This window comes from Drosophila subobscura, chromosome J (genome assembly GCF_008121235.1).
Source record: "Drosophila subobscura isolate 14011-0131.10 chromosome J, UCBerk_Dsub_1.0, whole genome shotgun sequence".
NCBI classification, from domain to species: domain Eukaryota; kingdom Metazoa; phylum Arthropoda; class Insecta; order Diptera; family Drosophilidae; genus Drosophila; species Drosophila subobscura.
This window is the reverse complement of record NC_048532.1, coordinates 6,059,551-6,081,593: the sequence shown is the minus strand read 5'-3', so window position 1 is coordinate 6,081,593 and position 22,043 is coordinate 6,059,551. Positions and strand designations below refer to the sequence as shown.

The 22,043-nt window shown below is 41.7% G+C and overlaps 1 protein-coding gene across 7 annotated transcripts in view; it reads left to right on the top strand.

Annotated features, from left to right (window-relative positions):
• The first annotated feature begins 1,770 nt into the window (after nucleotides 1–1,770).
• LOC117895429 (heparan sulfate 2-O-sulfotransferase pipe-like) overlaps nucleotides 1,771–22,043 on the top strand; it is a 36,561-nt gene continuing 16,288 nt past the window's right edge. The window contains exons 1-2 of one of the 7 annotated variants that reach the window (XM_034803070.1): nucleotides 1,771–2,121; nucleotides 19,577–19,743. In XM_034803070.1, the coding sequence (XP_034658961.1) occupies nucleotides 2,033–2,121; nucleotides 19,577–19,743 (256 nt within the window). In that variant the 5' untranslated portion in view covers nucleotides 1,771–2,032. The remainder of the gene's footprint in view (nucleotides 2,122–19,576; nucleotides 19,744–22,043) is intronic. The other 6 variants (XM_034803073.1, XM_034803072.1, XM_034803076.1 and 3 more) reach the window with 6 other exon arrangements.

Genomic DNA, 22,043 nt, shown 5'->3' with positions numbered 1-22,043 from the left:
ATTTGTATTCTTATTTGCACCTAGGGCCAATTGAAGTTGTTTACAATCGAGTTGGCAGCTCAGCAAAACTGCCACACGCAGCGGCAGTTTTGTTCCCCACACACAATCCCGCTTTCAACAACGAAAAAAAACAACAGCAACCAGCACTTGGCAGCAGAAAAAAAGCATAAAACATACTCGGTACCAGCAGGCAACAACCAGAAGAACACAAACAAAAACCTAAGGTGAGTTACAGTTGTCGGACCTCGAAACCCAAACTGTCATCCCAAACTCCATCTCGAGCTCCATCTGGTTAGGCAATGGACATGTGGTCACAAAGCCCCAATTGATTTGTCTAAATCATCCGCTGCAATTGGCCACTGGAACTCTTGCTTATGCAAATGACTTATCATCTGCTCGGTAAGTATATTTCTCCGCTCATTTCTCTTTCCTTCTTGGTGCTAATTGCAAAAACTTTCAATTATTACCATCCATATATTATAGCCAGTTGCCGGTCGGTGGCTTTTTTTCCATTTCATTTTATTTTTGTTATTTAACTTTTTCTTTAGTTTTATGTTGACGCTGGCACTTTTTGGTTTTTTGCCTTTGTTATCGAGAAATTTACACGAATTTTCAGCTTGTTGAAAAAATCGCAAAAAATTATATAGTCTAAACAATCAGCTTTTTTGTTGCCGAACAAAAGTGTGGATCTAGGCAGATAGTTGTGGGTCTGGGCACAGCCGTCAGACGCCATTTGGTGGGCAAGTCAGCTACAGTCTGCTGCGGAAGTATATGTTTGTGGTGTAAAAAAAGTTACTCAACTTTTATTTGATGTATAATTTCTTCTTAATGAACTCTCGATAGTTTGACGATCATTAGCATTGAAGTAAAATAGGTATAGTTTTCATGACACCCCACACCTACACCAAGTGTGTCAGAGTACTTCTTTCGCCCACTGTTGCCACCAAGTGCCTCTAAGCCAATGAGGGTCAATGAGCTTTGCGGACAGCAAGTGCGGAGGCTAAGAGAACAGAGATTCTATAGAAATTTCCAAACTAACACTGCGCAAAAATTATACAAAAATCCAGAATAAAACAGGCAGGCAAATGAATGATGGAGAAGACCAAAAGAATCGAGAAGAACCTATAATTTATGCACGAGCGCTAAAAGCTAATCGATGGAAATTACGAAACCGGGAAGGTCAGCTTTTCGACCGCCTATTAATGGGGGGAGACTGAAGTTCAAAGGTAAACCTGTTCCTGCAGCTCTTCCACCAAGAAACAAAAATTAGCCAGAAATGTTCTTGCTGCCAACGTGGTGGAGTTCTCATAGTTATAGTTATTTTTTGGGCAAAAGAATATTGAGGTTGGCCAACTGTTTCAACAGGTTATGCATGGCGCACCGGAGGATATTTGAACAGTTGCCTGAATTCTGTTCCCTACGGACAATAAATGTATCTCTAAGACACAAAGTGTTTCAATATGAACGACCTAAATAAATATGTGTGTATGCCTAAGTAGATTAATGTCAGAGCCGACTGGTAATATAAAAATGTTACCACAAACAAATGGACCACAGTCACGTCCCATAATATTCGGTGCGGCTTTGGCCAAAGAGCGAAAAATCGGCCCAAAAGAGAGTTCACGGAAGATCTGGCCAAGAGAGCCAAGCCGCAAAAGAAAATGGTAAAAGCAACACACACACACACACGCAACAACAATAACAACAATGAACGGTAAAAACGTAAGCGTTAAGCGGCCGACGCTCGTGCGCCGTCGCCGTCGACTCAAAGTTGGCCAAAAAGGCGGCCAAGTGCCCCAAGGAACATTCAGTCAAGCCGCGAACGTTGTGAGCTCCAGACGTCTGTGTCTCTCGTTGCTCTTCAAACACTTGGAGCCGCATGCCCCAAAATTGAATATATTTACCACTAAAGTGAAGTGCTGTCCGAAAGTTCTCAGACAAACATAATCCATAGAGAAAGAGTCTTGGAAGATCATCCGTGATCTGTCTAACGCGTGTGTGTCTATCGCTTTGCGAGTGTATTCCGAGTTGAATGTCTCTGGGCGCCGATCGTTCGTACAAAATGAAGCTGCGCGATGTGGAAAATGCCTTCAAATATCGCCGTATACCGTATCCCAAGCGGTAAGTGATCCAAGCGAGAGATTTCATTCTTTCTCTACACCCCAGAATATATCTACTCGTAAAGTTTGTTACAAAGAGGAAATGCAATTGAGTTCCAGTTTCAGTTTAATTGAAAACCGGTCATAATTGCCTATTGAACGAATCGAGTACTCGTACGTACGTTGGTGGATGGATGGATATCTTGGTGGCTTGGCTGCTTCGTACATGAAGAAGAAATCTTCAAAGAGATCCGAGTTTTGCTCTCGATTAACTTTCCGTTTTCGCAGCTGCCGTTTTGGTCAGCTAAAAGTGAAAGACAATTCAGGGTCAGCGGAGTTAGATATAATTGAAGAAAAACTCAGAAAAAACTCAAACTTTTTCGTGAAATTTTGAGTGCTCCAACGGCAGCAAAGTAATTGCAGATATTTCTATTAATCTAGCCGCTGCTGCTACCTTTTTTATTTCAATTATTGCTCTACTTTAAATGCTACAATCTTTGCACATTTTTGTGGAGCTCAATTCTTCTCATAACTCATTTGGTGTAGCACCTTCGGGCCGCCGGCACACAAAGATGAAAAGAAACCCCAAAGAAAAAGAAGGAAAACCACAAAAAAGAAAAAACTTCAACTCAACTTCAACTATTTCAAGTAGCCAAAAGACCAGAGCCGTCTCCCGCTCTTGGCTAACATTTTTTTTACGGTTTGTTCTGGCCTTTTACAGAACTCAGGCAACGTCAGTTCGGTTAAGTTCGGATCGGCTTGTGGCCCGTTGGACTGACTGACTGACTGACCGACTGTCCACTCATTAGCTGCTGATGGTCGACGGACGCCCCGACTGTTTTGACCATTCAGAGGTGTTTGGGCCACAGATCTGAGCCACTGCGTCCGTTATTGTGCAATGTTTGTGTGGCCCAAAAGAGCGAAACTGTTGCAACGAGTGCGTCGAGATGTGTACTAATGATACGCTGAATATACACATGTTATGGGCTAATTGGCTTCAGGGAAAACATTTTCAAAAAGGGTGTGAGCATTCCCTTTCATTAACTCAACCCTAAATGGAGTATTTGAAAACTTTTGTCTCTAGACGAAAATCTTGAACAAAAGTATGAAATGAGAGTGGGAAAAATTTAATTAAGTTCTCTTATCACATGCATGGACATATGCACATTCCGCATGGGTATTTCGCTCGATTATTGAAAGAACAAATTAATATAGTAGTTAATGTATGAATTACTGGCATTAATTAAATGTCTGATTTATGGTCAAACATGTGCTTTGTGTACTTAATTCACGCAGTTGCATTAATTTCACGCTCATTTTGACAATTTCCTGCAGCTGCAAACTCTCAGTGCTCAGTGATTGGTGCGTTGGTCAGTCAGTCACTCAATCAATCAACTGATGGGCAAACATTTATTTTTTACAGCTGGCTAAAGAACACATTTTTTTTATAATTGCCACTGCAATTTAGCGAAAAGACAATCTTATTGTTTGTGAAACAAAATTGTGCAAATATTTAAATATCGATATGTGATTTTTGCGAGGCGAAAAAAGGAAAATTCTCAAACAACATTGGTGCATGTTGCTGTTGCCGTTATTTACACAACTCTTTTGTGCATTCACCAATTGATATTAATTAATTTAATTAATTGGCGCGGCTTAAATAACTGCCGGACAGATGTTGGGCAGCTTCATTAACACGCGATAAAACGAGAGTTCAAAGCACTTGAAGCCCGAATATGATTTTGAAAATTCAATAATTATTGACCGTCAAATTGTCAGAATCTAATATGGTTATGCCATCAGCTTTACTTTCACATGAATTAGCATAAATTATGCATGTTTTCCAATTTTGTTTTCCCTATGGATTAGGGCTTACCTCATAAGCGTTTTACTTTTATTTTCATTGCAACTTGGAGCGTGACTGAAAATAGTTAGAACCGAGGGAACGTCACAAAAGCGGGCCAAGAGAGCTCGCTCTCTCTCTCTCTCTGTCTCCAAGCCGGGTTTATAGATAAACCAAGAGAGTTTGTTTATGGCTTGCTCTTCACACTCTCTTCTTTATTATTTTCTTTCTTGCTCTAAGCCACAGACATGCACTGACACATTCACACACTTGTAATTGCATCCATGCCATTTGTTTTATGTTTATTTTTTTCGCATTTTGTTTGATTTTATTTGCTACCACTGTGCATGTACAGTGTACATATGTATGTATGTATTTATGTACACATGTATGTTCATGTGTTTATTGTACAGCTTTTCACGCTGCTGGCGAGCAATGGGAAAGCTAATTATTTCAGCATGAGTGCGAGTATGGCGGGTGGCGAATCATGGCTGAAGAAAATGGAAGAAAAGTCTATCTCTCACCGCGAGGCAATCAACGCTTTTGTTCATCAATTTGCCACAGATCGTGTGTGTTTCAAGAATAGTGGGAGATCCCTAGCATGTTGCTTGATTGCACAAAGAGAGATTCGCACTGCTGGTACCCTGTATTTGAATTAGTGATTAAATAGTTGTGGAAGATAGGACTGCTCTCTCTGTCGCCACATGAGTGCTAGAGTGGCAACCAAACAATAGGCAAAATGAAATTAAAGTATTTATTTCTACTAAAAAGAGGTATATACTTTATGTAGAGCAAACAAAGGCAACCTTTAGCTATCTTTGCACCCGCACTTTACACAATTTTTACTGAATTTTCACACCTAACCCGCATGATCGGCAGTGAAACTCCCTTTCCGCTCTCACCATATCTCCCTATATGTACCATTTCCAAAATTCGCACGCAACTTTTGGCAAGTGAAAGCCCACAAATATGTTTACATTTACACACATACATATGTTTACGTGTATGTATATGTAGTACATCATAACAATTTATGACCGCAGCCGTTTAGCACCTCTTGGACCAGATGACTAACAGCTTTACCAGCCAGACCAATTTCGATTCCAATTCCAACAAACGCCCACGGCCAAACAGAGTTACTTGTAGTCTATAACTATATGACCGTTATTAGTGGATCATAAAACGAAAACTTTGGTTATGCCTGTGTGGACGCCAAAAACAACGCCTCCTCCCATAACCCAGTCCAGGTCCCAGTGGTATGGTGTCCCCCAACGGGCAGACATTATGTAAAACGGTCAACTGTCGACCTGGGACAAAATACACCGAAAAATTCGCATTATTTTTAGCTTAGCATAGACTGTAGTCTATAATGAAAGGCAAAAGCTGATTAACACAATCATGTGAAAAATGTGCAACACTTTTTTTGGCTAAAAATAAAACAAGTGAAAAACTAAACTTCCACAGAGAGACGAAGACAGATGGAAATTATGTATAAAGCTTTCACTTTACGTACAGATATGGGCTTTGAAGCGAAATGGGCGTGGCCAGTAATGCGTAACAGCACCGCGATGATGATGATTATGATGACAATGATGAATACTTTTTCCTTTGGCCAGTTACAAATTTGTCGAGACAAAAGTGCAAATTGCTCGACGGAAGGTGAAGCTGAACGGATGAACGTGGAACTAGATCAAGGGGTTCGGGTTCAAAGTCGTTGACAAAATTCGTTCAAAGTGGAGTTATCATTAAATGAAGCACCTCAAGGTTTAATGGTGCAGGGAAATAGGGAAATGGAAGGGCATTTTCAAGTTCAATGGAAAGGGCTAGGGCTCTATTTTATTATCACTAAATTTCGCTTTAAGTGTTTGTGCGACAGAGTCAAAATTCGCACCCCGTTTTTGCCGCAACTGCAGTTGGTAAATATTTGTTGCACACTTTACACAACTTGCACACAAAATATTTAAACAAAAATTATATTCTTCACTTAACCTAATATCCGCTTTTTTAACAAAAAATCGTAATATTTAGCGTAATATTTCGTGTTTCTGGCACTTAAAGTGTTACTCAAACCGTTTTTCGTCATAGATCTTTAAATTTTGGAGAGTACAAAAGAAATGCTTTCAGATTTTGAATTAAGATTTAAGACAATTCTTTTGCCCATTCTCATTTCCTGTTTCTCTGTGGATAGAAATTATCCATGCTAATTAATCTTTTGACTGTCATAATGGGCCCTCCGCTCCACACAATGTATGTCTTTTTGAACTTCCTAACCAAACTCCAGACTTTCATCTAAAAGATCTTTATGCAACATTGTATACACACACACTAGACAAAACACTCTGCGAAAAAAATCCACAAAAAAAGAAGACATAACGTTTCCATTTTCGTTTTTCCCGAAACATTTCAAGATGTTTGTCTGCTGTTTTTCGTACTTTCTCATAAAATTTGATTGTTTTTGATCAAATATGCATGCAAAATGCTATAAATAAGAAAGAAGACGAACGACGACAAAAAACCAAAAAAAGAGAAGAAAAATTGCGTTTGCTCGTTTGTACGAGTACGGGTACGGGTACGGGGAGTACGGCTACGAGTATAAATGTTTGCGAGTGTTTTTTAAAGTTTTCCAAATGCAGACGAAAGCAAATTTAAATTTAATTTCTTCTCTGCTGCTCTCTCACACATAGCGAAAGTGAGGCTTCCCTGGGTAGCCTCCTACCGTGGCTTCTCCTTCAGTATGTAAATCACTTTTACAAAAACAAGAGAAAAACATTCACATAAAAACTGCCAGAGATTTATGGGCGCCGGCTACTTAGGCGAGCAGAATATCTGATGTCGCTTGGAGACCGTGGAGCGTGGGACATGACAAGTCTGGGATGCCGAAAGTGCTCTCCAGGTGGGTGGCGGAGCCCATTAGAAGTGATTCCCATTGTTGGGTGAAAGCATATTTCGTATCAATGGGTCTACAATTAGCACTGCGAATCTTTGATGGATTTGTGTATTTTCACTTTTGTTTGCCATCCAAGCATTCAGTGCGCTTTAGCCAAAGTTTGCTTACCCGCCGTTTCGCAGTTCCACTCCCTTGCACTTGAGATGCCAAAATCCGGAGCTCGAACACCATAAAAGGCCTTTTCATCAAGTCGGAAAAAACAGTCTTACAAACTAGAAAAGACTGCAATAAACCAGTTTGATATTTAGTCTTTGAGTTGGCAAATATTGGCCAAGACCGAAACAAATGCACTTTCAAATGCAAGCAGCCCAAAGCCGAGTAGTCGTGCCAATGCCGACTACGCCTCGGACAGATACAGATACAAAGACTCGTGTTCGTACTCATACTGGTAGATCTAGAGTCGTCTAGAAACCGACCCCCAACAATGGACCCAGGTCGAAATTGAAATTGTAACAAAATGCTCACGACAAATATGCGGTTTCTATCTGCCTGACTTACAAGTTTTTCCTCAATTTTTTTCCGCCTGTACCGCCTCTCTGCCACTGCCAATCTTTCTGTGGCGCCTTTGGCTGTGCCACTCAAAAAGCTGCCTCATGACGTAATGACCACATGAACCAGGCCGCCCGACCAAGTCATGTGGCTGAGAGCTGTTAACTCTTTGGGCCCAACCACAACGGAAAAGCGGTCCACAGCTCTAGAACGATCCCGGCGAGCTTTACTATAATTAAATTTGGTTTTAATTGCACTCACTGCGGGCTTTTAATTGCCATCGGCATGACAAGTATTCGAGGTACCGAATACAAATCTTAAGTGAATTTGCTTAGAGTGGACATTCCAGATTTGAATGGGGTTCCAGATTAGAGCGTTTATAGGCCACAAGTAATACGGGTAAGGCTCAAATATCTTGGCAAATCCCTCTACTATCTCCTCTTACGAATAATTTCTATATCTATTTCGAACAATCATCTCATTTAACTCATTTTGGCTCCATTAAAGCTTGAATTTGATTGCCTTCAAAAGAGTTAGCCAAGCCGTGTCGAATCCATTGTGAATCCAGCGCTGTGAAAGAAAGTAAATTCGATCAAGCTGCTCCCCAATGAACACCCTCCCCCAAATAGGATGCCACGCCTCCCAACTCCCCAGCCCGCTGGTACATTTACTTGGAGTTTTTTGGTGAAAGGAGAAGGAGGTTCGTTGGCAAATCAAAATTGATTTTAATGATGCCCTCGCCCCAGTACCGTATCGGTTATCGACATGTTCAAACATCATGTTCGTAAATCATAAATCTTCCTATCATCTCTTTTTGTTGCCAGCCAGCCAGCTTGCAGGGTTGAAACGGCATGGATGGATGTGGGGCGGGATAGGGCGATGGGAGCATGAGGGCTAGGGGAAGTTTTGTGCCCCCCACGTGCTGTGTTTCCCTCCTTCTTGGGGCATATTAGGGCCAAATTTCAACTCCGATGAGGAATGACTGTCAGGTGCGGGTAACGCGTCGAAGATGCCCGCCTCGCACAGACCACCAGCTGTGCGTGGACTTTCGGCTGCAACTGTTTTTGAGTCTTAAACAAATGTTTGGACATTAGGTGGAGCTCTGGTCTGGTGGCAGGTGCAGCCTGCTGGTTACATTGTACATACATATGTATTTATGTATGTATGTACGTACCCCCAATGAACTGCCTTTCACTAAACAAAATCCAATAAGAGACTACATACAACGTGGCCCAGGTGAGTCTGAGTCTTTGTCGAGTATTTGCTTGGCCAACACACAATATTTTGTTTGTCTGTTTGCCCATTGCATTTTGATGGGTCCGATAATGGCAGCTTTAACATAATCCCCCACCAGCCCACTGTATCTCGTATCTTTTTAATTAAGCAAATGTTTTCGAGGGGATTTTTTAGTTTGTAATCGATTGAACAGCACAATCTATTAATTTGAAACATAATCAAACAGCACAAAAATGTTCTCCATAGATATTTTTAGGAGTTAGCTGCGAGTGAGAAAGTTTCTGCCGCATCTTCGGATCAGAACACACACAGATATCGCTCTGGAAGCAACTTTTGCTATGTATCTCATGTGGCCGGAAACTTTTCTTGGTATTTACTCCAACTCTACCACATCCTTTCGCTATCCCACACGCCCTCATCCACCAATTAACATAAATGCAATAGCAAACACAGGAACAGCTAAAGTAGCAAAATACAAAAAAAAAGGAAAGAAAAGAAACCTGCAGAGGAAATTGAATTGCTTAATTAATTTAAGCAAACATTTTCGAAAACAAGCAGAGCTCCAAGCTCCTCTGCTCGAACACACAGACAAAGAGAGAAGATAGACAAATAAAATTTGAAATAAAATTTAATTTTAATGCAGCTTTAGTCTCGTTTAGTCTCTCGAAGAAGATGTCCCACAGGATGCATGCTCAGTAGATATATTTTTCGACTCTTTGCAGCAAGTTTTTCCCTCAGTCGCCGGTTAAACGAGTTGCCGTCGAGACGATGGCGACCTACTTTGCAGACTAAGACTGGGACTGGGTCTCTGACTGAGACGGAGACTGGGACTGGGTCTTGTGACTGTGCCAGTGCCTGTTCCAGTGCCTGTGACTGTGCCTGGGCGGTGGCAGAAACAGCAACAGCAACAGCCAGCAGTGGCAGCTTCTGTCGTGGCGCCACTTTCTTTGGCGTCCAGTTGACTGGTTGACACCAATTTGAATGGCAAGTTTCGGTCTTGCAGGCTTGCTCCGCTCTTTTTTACATCACAAATGAGCAAAACCGATTGGGTTCGTCATGTGAAAGTCGGGGAGTGATATAAATACTTGATGTATGGTCTGCCCACCCCCTAAGGTGGCCACGTATCTTACACAGATGGGATAATAGCTAGAGAGAGAGAGGTAGAGATCTACTCCTGAGATAGTTTTGGTTTACGCAAATTGGCAAGTGACTTGCGGCCAAGCAAATTGCAGAGAGGATTTTTTCCTTTTTTCCCATCTTGTGTGCGAATATGCAAAGATTTCTCTGAGTGCGTCTAGGGCGACATCTACATGTATATTTATCTAATTTTATCTAACTATAAAGTGCTCTTCTTTGCATAACCCTTGGTATTGACTTATTCCCTGTTGGTTACTTGTCTGCATTGCAAATTAATCTTTATAATCCCTTTGTCAATATCAATTTACCAACCCTAAAGCCCTTAACAAAGACTCCTTCAAGGTAAAAACAACAATGCAACATTCAGTTCTCTGAAGGAGTTCAAATTTCCAACCCAAGACACAATCCTCTAGGTCGTCCCTCAGGAGCAGCAGCACCAGCACCAGAACCACCTGCCTCTCGCTCTTTGGAGTCCATGCAGGCGTTAAATGAGAAGCGTTTGACAACGACGTTGTAGCCTCCAGCCCCCAGAGCTGCTTCAGGTCCTGGTCTTGCTGTATTCCTTGTTTGGCGCGCTGTTGAGATCAGAAATTAGTGCGCCAAGTTGCTTGGCTTGGCCTCTGTACCCGCCCATATTCCTAGCCACCCACAGCCCACCACGCACACACACGTGCACACACACTCAGAGTTATATTCTCACAGATACAGAGCAGGCAAAAATTAATTGCAATGCCGCAAATGACAGCGTCAAGTAGTAAAAGTAAGCACCGACCCGAAGGAGACGGAAGGAGAAGAGTCAGACGGCAGAGCCCACCAAGTCGCAGGAGCAGAAGTTGAAGGCTGAATTTTTGGTGGCAAGCAACCGGATGTGGGCTGCTGCTGTAGAGGGCGTGTCACGTGCGCCAGTTGCAACAAGGAAGAGCTCGTTAAAGGAAACGACAACGATGGCGACAACAACAACAGCAACAATCCTCTCGACTTGTTCTGTTCTGTTGTTGAGTGCGTAAATTTTGTTGGTTGTTCCTGTTGTTGTGGACACAAAATGTTATTAACATTCGCTGCAAGCTTCACGTTCTGGCACCCATTCAAATAAGTAAGGACCAAAAGATAGACTGAGAGATACACAGATAGGAACAGAGCGAAGTAACAGCATCCTCCTAGCGAAATGTGAGGCTTATAGCTTTTCCTGCAACTCTTTGGCACGTTTTAGAGGTCTGGTCTTGTTTTCTGGCAAAACAGAGCATTTTTGTGGCTGACCCTGAAGGTAACCAGCGAATGAAATCTTTCTAAGACTTTTCGACTCAAACCTCGAGAATAATTGAAAGTTATGCAGACCACAAATAGCACAAATTGATCATCTTTTCACCGCACATGGTCATAATCTTCATTAGCAATAAGATCCACAATTCGAGCATCATTACGTTGCCATTTGCAGCCCCTTTCCGCAGCTCTATGAGCTCCCTGATCTCATTGCCCATTATCGCAATTAAAATTATAAACCTTTGCAGTGAAATCGGCTGCCATAACAGTTAATTGTTTACAATTTGACCCACAAAAGCCATTTGGTACACCACATCACACAAAATCCAGGGCTATGCCACACATCAGCAACTCCAGCTGATTTATGGCCATGAGATATGAGATTCGTTAATTGTCGTGGAGCGGCGACAACCAACCGGCACAGAATTCTAGCCCCTTTGGCAAAACAAATGACAATTGGAGTGTGTTAATAGACTGACAGACAACATGTTGCAGGCAGCAGGCAGCATGCAACATCTACCTACCACAATCCGAATGAACCACAAAAAAAGGAGAAGGGAGAAGGCAAGGCTTAATGAATTTGCAGTTACATTTTCTGCCACAAGTTGCCCCTAAACTTCGCTCCTTTCGCACATCCACAACCACAAATGTTTTGTGTACTTAGGACTTTTATGTGCAACCTGGTGGTAGATACACATACGTAGGTAGTCGTGAAAAGCCAGCACGTAGATTTTACAACTTAATTACAAGTCGCGTTAATCCAAGCCAAATTAAGCTTCACCTCACTCGTTCACTCCACATTTGACATGCACACGGAATGGGAATAGGAATTGCTGAAGGATGCCTAAATATAGTTGAGAGAATGGCACATGTGCTCCAAATGTGGGTTAAATGACCTTCTAATTGGATGGTTTATGCGAAACAGTTTTGGATTGACTTGTGAAGTATTTTTTCCTTTCCTTTCGCCAATAAATGTAAAACAATTTGAGCAAGAGAAACAGATTTATGGCCAAATCAAATTCAAATCCGAATGTGCCTCAAGGATGCATTCAACGAAAAGCATTTGATTTTTAGTGCACTCTGTTTATGGCTTACATAAATCAACTAATAAAAATCTTTGAGTTGTATGAGGTCCATAAAAAAGAAATGGTTAGTAAAAATAATTTATTATTTTAATTTGCCAAAAGAGATCACAGACCCACAGATCAGATCACATTTCTCTGCGAAAACCAGAAAATTATTCAATAAAACTCACAGACATTTACCTTTAATATTTCTGCTTCTTTTCGACGTTTTTTTCTATTATTTGTTTGCGGCAAGACAAAAATTGGCAAAAAACAAAAGAGCAAAATTGTCTTTGGCTTTGGATAATGATGATGGCGATAATGATGTTGTTGGCCAAGATTGACACTTTTATTCAACGACCATGACTGTGACTGTGACTCTGCCTTGGCCGCAGCTACAGCCACATCTACAACTCCATTTGCAAATACTTATGTACCTACATCTGTGTATTTTCTATATCTCCATCTGTGTAGCTCCATGCATCGAGAGAGGAAAAAAACAATTTGTCGCAGGGGGACACTGATTCGCAGCGGAGCGTTGCCGTTGCCGTTGCAGTTGCACGTTCCCTGGAAAACGCCGCACAATTTGCAATTGAAAGTTGAGTTGCTTTTTGTTTTCTGAACAATGAGAGAAACAACAACAACAAGAGCATAAAAAAAACTAAGCCAGTATTGATCAAATCGGACTTTCCCAGGCAGAAAATGATGACCGATGCGGACAAGAGGTTCTTCTTTGGTTTTATTTCACTCGTTTCTTTTTTATGGGATCACGTTCTATAAGAAACGTGAAATATTTTCAACAAGCCAGCTGATGGATAGACGAATGTCATGAACAATCAGAGATGCATAGAGATGAAGTAAAAGATTCACAAAGAGAGAGGCAGAGAGTGGAGAGAGGGCGAGATGCATGCTTGACTAACCAGCTGGCACGCTCGGTCCTGCACAGTCAAGTCTGTGCGTGCTAAACGCTACTATAAGCATACGATATACGACCTATCCTATGCTATGCTATCCCATACTACGATATTATTGCTGATTGCTTCGAATGCAAAGGCGTGAAAAGCCTTACATTCCTCAGGTCTGATGAGGGGCCACTGCCTCGACAGCATCTCTAACGCTATCCAGGCACAGTCTTTTCCTCTTGGCTGTGTTTAACAGATTTGTTTGATTATCATTATTTGTAGTATGTTATTTTATGTTTTTTTTTTTTGGTTCGGCACGCTTGAACTGTTAAAGTCATTAACTAGTATTTTGACCATGCAAGCCAAATATTATATTACACTTGAGCGTGCTGGCTGGCCGTTCAACGTACAGCAAAGAAATGTAAAATAATTTATAATAATTTCGGACAATTCACCGTTCGTTTATGGTTATTTTTACGTACATTTAGTATGTGGATTTTTATGCTGAACGCATTCAGAGTGGAGCAAATGCGTGGATAACATGAAAATGTTGCATGGAAAATATTTCTCTATTGGGAAAGCCTTAATCAACCTCCTTAGTTAATGCTTTCGAATAGTTGTAAACGCACATCTTTAAATGTAATGAAATGCTTGTTAACACACAACAAATTATTTACTAATCGGATGTACCGAAATTTACATCCCAAAGCCTTATATAAAGTACATTAAAACCTCTTTAAAAATGAACAACAAATGTAGCCAAAAACTGCATTAAAGTCGAAACAAATTTGCCGGACCTTCACTCTCTATTTAAACAATGTCTAAAAGCGACTTTTTTGGTTGGGGCTGGCCAGCCGGCACATTATTTTTTATTTCCCTTTGCTTATTTACTTAAAATTTATAACAATTACTTTACCACAAAAACAGAGTGCGCGGTGCGGTGCGGCAACAGAGAAATGAGAAAAACTGTTTTTTGATGAGTTTTTAAACGCTGACAGAGTCTTGTTATTAGAGCAAACAAACCACAAAAAATAACAGAAAAATGAGCAACAGCAAATGCAACAACAACAAGGAAAATAGATGGTAAAATGTAGTTCAAAAAATGGCATAACATTTTTGATATTAAAATAAACACAGTTCCAACCTGAAGCCAAGAAATTGGAGGTTGTTTTGATGCCCTCATTAGCAGAGGATATGCGGATTTCGGGCAGAGGTTTGCACGACTTTGGGGGTTATATACTCATTCTCGATATATATTTAACTATATCATAAAGGTGTCAGCGTACACAAGAGTCTCTAAAGCTTCGTCTGGGCCAACCATCTACTTGCTGCTGCGTTGTTGTTGCGGTGCCTTCAATTAAATCATATGCCTGGGGCTTTGCAGCATAAAATTGTTATTGTTGGAGCTACTTATACAATACAATACAATATTTGCCGCCCACTGGCTTCTGCATACCTCCCTCCTCACTTTTAGTATCTGGATATATGGATGGGTACGTGCAAAACCGAAAACCGAAAACTGAAGACTCCAAAGAAAAACAATTGCATAAAAAATTCACATGGCTCGAATCGCATCGCGGGTCTCGTTCACTGTTCGTTCGCTGAGATTATACAACTTTCTAATCAAAACATAACTTTATTATTACTCCCGCCGATGTGCGAGTGTACTTTTATGTGTGTGTTTTGCCTCGTATTTTTTGTGCTGTCACTAAATTCAATTGCTCAATTGGCCTAATCAGCCGAAACAAAAACTCTAATAATAGTTTCCATTTTGGGTCGCTTTTTGGGGGGACTTTCGTTGCAGACATTGTTCCAGAATGTAAGAGTCTGGCCCATAAGTGGGGCAGAGGCACAGTAAACCCCAAAATGATTGAGAGAAGCACGTAGAACGTTTTAATTACAATTGGCCTAGTTTCGCTCTGGGCCAAGTTGAGTTGAGATTTTGACCGTAGCCGATGGATATCTACGCCATGCCATCGAGCCTGCTATCAGATTTGAGTTAATAGTTTAATTGAAAGCCGAGCTGAGTATTGTCCGCATCGAATTCGGGGGAATTGTTGGCCAAGCCCTTTAAATATGTGATGAAATGTGAACTGGGGGTATTTCGTTTGGTTCCCACCACTTTGCTTAAACCTCAAACCAATTACTGTAGCAATTGAATCCCTTAACAGTGCAACCAAAGTCTTGAAAGTATTATTAATTCTACTTATACTTCCTCTCTCTCTCTGTATCTCTGCCTGTCAATTCATTTCGCTTGCAGCATCTGCCACTTTTCCTTGCACGCACAGATGTACAATCTCTGGAAAAACTCCATCAAATGACCCCAAATGTAGCCTTTCATTTCGGTTAGGCCTAACGGAACCCACAAGTCGACCTCATTGCACCTCTCACACGCTTTTCATGCGACCTTACACAACCCCAAACCACTGCGGAAGGCCTCATTAACTGACCTTAGTTGACAATTTCGAATGGGCACCCGTAGCCTGACCATCGAAAATTGCCTAATGAAGTGCCCACGGCACCTCACGGAACCTAGCGAAAGGCTTCCCTAAAAACAACACAAAAAACTGTACGAAAAAATGGCTACGGCTAAAAGTTTGTTGAACTTTAGCAAAGCCGCAAAAATGCGAGAAAAAAAATCAATTTCTTTGCATATTAAATCAGGCAACTCATTGTGTATGTGTGTGACCCGGGGCCAAACTAGTTATAAAAAAAGATCTGCCGCCACGCCGGGCCAAGACTTTGGGTTATGTCATGGAGCCCAGGCCAGGCCAGGCCAGACCAAGCGATGCTGAACAAAATGCTAATGATAGAAAAGAGAATAATTTCACAAAGTCAGGGGCAGAATTTCATGCTCCTCGGCGATCCCATCTTGCCATTTTTATCTGCGATTCATACGAGTTCTTTCAACTTGTTTATCCACTTCTAATGCCGCAACCGGGGGGCAAATCTATGACGAGTTCAAACACCTTTCGAAATCTGTCTAATGCGTGTATATTGATTGCAGAATTGGAGGGGAACCGGAGTGGGGCTTCTCCCCATCCAAAAATAAGACTGATTGCGAAAGAAATCTTCATGTCTTGAACAATTTGTTGCGCCTGCTCACAGCCTGAAGTATGACTTGGAGTTGGAGCTGGAGCTGTAGCTGGAATTGAAGTTGCTTCATTGTATATCACTGAAGTACATTCCGTTTTGTCGTTTTTTGCTTATGGATTGCGCATTTTGCAATCTTCATTTCTAATGCCTCGAAACTGACTGCAATTTTGTTGGCCGCATGCCGTTTTACTATTTGATTAGCTGGAAAATTTGCCATCGTTTAATTAAATTATGTCTGCAGTCGGTAGTCGCTAGTCGGTGTTCAGTGTTCGGTAGTTGGTGCCTACGTATGGGCATCCAAATGACACTGAGCGGAAATGGCGAGCAATTTGCATGCAACGTCAGGCAGTTTTATGTCGTTGCCATCGCATTTCCCCCCAACATCGGTACAGATATCTATCATCCAACTCTCAACTCAAGTGAAAGGTGCAGCCTGTTGCCTAGTGTAGCATGTTTGGCGTAGAAAATGGGGCACTTGGACATTGAACTCGTTGCGATTCCAAAGTGATTCCGCGATGGGAAGCATCGATTATGGTAGAGCATGAATCGTAGTAATAAATGTACAGTTAGGGAGAGAATATTCTGTCTTTCTCTTTAAGATTTCTCCCGATCTTTGGCACGCACATTTCAATCACTCCGACAAAGTTGCAGGCAAATCGAACAGCTAGAATTATATATAGCCTGGCATCAAATACGCCCCTGTTGGAGGCAATCCACCAGCCATTACATCCACGATCCCCCAACCTCTAGATGCACACCCACACCTACCCACACCCACCAAAGGGAAATAGAACTCGTATCGCATACAGATACGCATTCGCATAGTATGAGAAGAGCGAGAAAAAAAAGCGCTAACGAACCGAGTATGGTTCGAGGTCCCTGGTCCTGGTTCCCTAATGGCCTGCACATGTGCTACGTGGCAGCAAACGAACTGCAATCGGAACGAAATCCAACAGACCCCCCCATGATAACACACCAAGGAGTCGCCTAGGCCATGTGTGGGGGCCAAGCCAAGCCAAATGTCCAAAAGAAATCGACGCAGTCACGTAAAATTATTTTAATAATCACATAACTTTCGGCATTTACACGCCTGGCAGCGACCCGATGGGAGTAGCACAGAGAACCAAACAAAATGTCAATAAATTCCGTGCTTTCTGCAAACGAAAAGCAAAAGCAAAAAAAAAGAAAAGCAAAGTTTTGTAAATGCACAAGACGAGGCCCAAGTTTGGGTGGCAACAGCGCTTAAGTGGGATTTGCAGGCCACTTTAGTATCAACTTTAACAATAAGTTGGCCGAAAAAAAGAGGGCGCATTAATGCGAATCATCAGGGCCAACTAGAGACATTCACATGCACATAAGCCACAAACTTTTGGCGTCAACTGTGGGCTAATGAAATGAAGCCTCCCCCACAGAGACAACAGAAAAGAAAAACACCCGAACTCTAGCTAAGAAGTTGAGCCAAGTCCACACAGCAGGTGACCATCGTCCACAAGCGAAAGCGCCTTATGGCCAGGGCAGCCCCTGGTGAATGTTTCAGCAAACAAATCTGTGTATCTGGATTTGGCCAAGAGATCCATTTCATGAAAGTCAAACCAGAGCGAGGTCTGTGATTTTGCTTAGACACAGACTGTCTGCATCTCCAACTCCAACTCAGACGCCAGTGCAGTCATTTGAAATAAATTACTCTCTGTGCACCTGATGACAAACTAAACAAGACCCGAACGAAGCTTAACTGAACAGTACCAGGAGACTGGGGACTGGGGGGAGCACTCTCCTACTCGTATTTGTGTTCCCTTCTATGGCCGCATTTATTGTCATTATTATTTTGATACCGTTTTTTAAGGCCCGTCCCGTCCGAGACTTCTCTTATATCTGGCCCGTAGATTTATGCCAACAAAAGCGAACAATAAAAAAATATTTATTCACATTTTTTCATCGTTTTTTGTTGCTTTTAATTTTGTTTCTTTCTTCTGCATTTTTTCCCCGCTGTCCGGCTGGAGCTCTAGCTCGAGTTGGAGCTGTTGCAGAGCGGACAACGGACAGCGGACAACGGACAACAGACAGGGGACTGGGGACCGCGGACTGTGGACACCGGACAGCTGCATTAAAAAAGTTGCCAAAGAAAACAGTTTGCATTGCAATTTTTACTTGGTTTTTCTCATTTTTTGTTCTTTTTTTCGTTTGGTTTTTTTTACTTTTTCAATCGTTTTGTTTTCTTTCTATTTCTTTGTGCTTCTTTCGCTTTGTTTTGTTATCAACGTTGAGCAAATATAAAAATAGAAAAACCCAAAAAAGTATATAAAAAATAAAAAGTTATACCTATATAAACATACACACATATACATACATATCTATGTTTCGTTCAGAAATAGTGACCAGGACAGGGCGAAATGCGGGTTCCACAAAAGGTTGTCCGGTCTGTTGCAACTCGGTTAAGCCCTCCCGTGTGGCACGCAAGTGGGTCATTGTTGCACGAGTAAGAGCCCGAGTGTGGTATGGCTTACCGACTCCAGGCCACAAGTAATGCCAAATCTGAATGCTAGGAATTCAATTATATACAAATATTCAGGGAGAACAGAGAATAGAATGGAATGGAATGGAATGGGCAGAATGGATTGAGTCTATGGAAAATATGAAATGCTTGGGACTTTAAGGTTGACTTCCATATAAAATTCCATAAATAAAATCTGAAGAAAATACAAATATTTCTACTATACAAACTTTTAGAAGCACTCAACAGACACTAATAATTTCTCAGTTATTATTCCAAAAATATTTAATTATAGTTTCTCATAGAAATGTTTGTATAATCAACAAGCTATTGATAGTCATTTTCCCATCTTCTATGGTGATTATCATTGAGATTTATTTACATGAAAGACAGGAAACATTTATTTAAATACGCCTTAAAATACTCGTATTTCTGAAATCCCAGGCTGCCCAACTAAAATGCCCCAATCCCTGAACTGTACCGCATCCGTGACAGGTAACAACTCCTGCAGTTCCCAATCCTTGGAGCTGGAACCTCCCCATGAACCCATCCCGCATTGTTTTGTTAATTTCTTTTATAATTTGTGCAGTCTCTCTCTCTATTCTGATGCATTTCTTGTGTACCCTCGCCGATTTTTGCTTTGTTTCATTTTGTTTTCTTCTGGCTTTTCACAACTTAATTAAATGTTGTCACAGCGCACACTTTGTAGTCGCCGTCGCCGTCGCCGTACCAGTGCCTGTCCCCTGCCCTCTCCCTGTTCCTAACCGAAGGGCAGAAACGTTTTGGTCCCGCCATTCTGTTCCTGTTGCTCTCTGTGTGTGACAGCAATTCGAAGTGTAAATGAAATAATAGCTGCTAAAAACCAATTTGGCGTAAATTATAAACGCTTAATGGCCATTATAAATAGAATCTCTGTTACCATACCAGACACAGTTACGACACAGCCTCCCTACCTTCGAATGGGGGGCTGTCATTTAATCTTTGACTAACAAATTGTGCCCTTCTATTGCAGATCCGTGGAGCTGATTGCCCTGCTAGCCATATCGTGCACCTTCTTCCTATTCATGCACACCAACAAGCTGAACAGCCGTCTCAAGGAGATGGAGGTGAAGCTGCAGCCCTCCGAGTTCTCCGCCCTCGGCCTGACCGGCAATCACGTCAGCGGTCACGATGCGGGCAGTAAGTAACACACAACAGATACACAGATACATATCTAACGCATCTCCCCATCATTCCCACAACGAGCCCAAGGCCGTATTGTGGGCCAAATTTCGCGCTCGATTGCATTCGCGTTGCGTATCAGATAAGACATCAATTGTGTACAGGAAGTACAGGCAAAGAAATATCATTGCGGGCCTGCAGAAATTAGTTTCGACTAGAAGATGTTCTATGGAAAAATTTTCTAGAAGAAGACTCACTTCTAAAAATCCTGAGAAAAGTTTCTTTGAAAATTGTAGCTAGCAGAAAAATATATCCCCTTCTTGCTGCCTAATATACCCCAAAAGGCAGGCCCACCATAAGGTGGCAACAGCTTTCGAACATCGGCAACGCCCAATTGATTTTTAATTACCACATTGACCCGTGGACCTCAGACCCACAACCGGCAGAAAAAAAAGAACAACTACCGACCTTAGTTAATATTTTTAGCTCTGGCTCTGGCCATAAATTAGTTGATCGTTTTAAGCTAAATTAGTGCGCATTGCTTTATGCATGAATAAATTGTAGAATATTTTACGGAAGGACACCCAAAAATAGTAACATCCCCTTCATGCAATAATCGGATTTTGTGTGCCATGGAATAGCACTAATAAACTCTCAAATTAATATCAACACAATGCGCATACATTTTGTCGATATGCATAGCCATAGATAATCGCAGTTGGTGGTGGACCAAATAGGTGCTGCATGCTTTTTAATTACAATATGCATGTTTTTACATAGATGATACCTTTGCCTTTTTATTTGTGCATATTTTAGTGCATTAATAAATTATTTTGGCACACACAGGTGTGCTGTTCACAGCCCCCTGGGGCAACCTTTTCCCCTCTTTACTTTTTTGTGTAGCGAATTTAACCTTTTGACATTGCGCTAAGCGGAGTTTTGTTTTGTGGCCGTAATGAATAATGCAGCAGCATATTGATTATAATATTATTAATTCAATTAGCAAACAACACAAGGGGGAAATTTGTGGATTAATTTCGTGTGGCATAAGCTTTTTTGTGGTTCCTCTGTGAATATATTTACCAAGAGAAAATCTGGCAAAAGTCCTTTCTCATTTATCTGTAGATCAGTGTATACAGACTACCCACTCCAGCCACCGATTTCGAGTACTCTCGTTAAGATCACATTACCAGAGACCTCAAAAGCAATCTCTTGACACTCTTCTCCCTCTCTAAAATGTTTGTCGAACATTCTCCAAAGCCAAACAAAAGCCTAACCACAATGAAAACGCATTTAAAACTAAGCATAATGGGTGGCTCCTCAACCCAAAACGAAGATTTTTTAGAGCGTCACTTGAGATTCTGCCACTTGAGGCTTGAGCGAGAGGCTAATGATCATCGTCAGTGGCAGGCTGTAATTGGACTAATAACTCCATCATTAGGCAATGCTACTACTACGTACAGCTGCAGAGGACAACCGAAATCAAATCAAAACTTTCGGGAAAAAGCAAAAAAAAAGAAAAACCTAATTTCTATGCCGGAAGTTTTGGGGCTCGCTTAGGCCGTGCAATTCAACTTGCAAATTAGACAAAAGCAACAGCAACAGCAGCAGCTGCTGAGCCACTGACGAAAGCAACAAGGTGATCTCTAGGGGAAGTCTGTGGCAAGGTGATGCCTGGGCGGAGGAAGACTGGGGAACTGAAAACTTCACGCCTTACTGCGGTGATTGCCAACAACAGCCAGCTGGCAGTGCAGTGGAACAAAAGACCCAGACGGGGCACTGCCAAAGACTTCCACAGTAAGAGATGATGATGATGATGAAGTCGAGCCAGATGGGACAGAGACAGACCGTAGTGCACTTGTGGGCTGCCGCCAGCTGCTCAGCTGGTGCCATCTCCATTGTGGCTGCTGGCGCTGGGTCTGCGTCTGCGCACGCGTCAACTGCACTGTCTCTTGTACACCAAAGACAGTTACAAATTGTCCCTGTTTAGGCCCCCTCCAAGGCAAAATCCGGCTAATGGCCAAAAAAAAAAAAAAAAAAATGGAAAAATTTATAAAAAATGAAAAGAAAACAAAGCAAAAGTGTGTGACGTTGATGGAGGTTTTCCAGCAAAAAAGAAAAGACAAAACGAAAAAAATAGTATCTGTAAAATGCACAAACGGTTTACCTTCAGCCATACGTATTCATTCATTCATAAATATTTCATTTAATTGACTCACACGACTCTCGGGGGTCGAGTGCGAGAAAAAGATAAAGACGTACAGACATACAGACAGACAGTCGTACACTCAGCTCAACAAGCTCGTTTTGGCCATCAT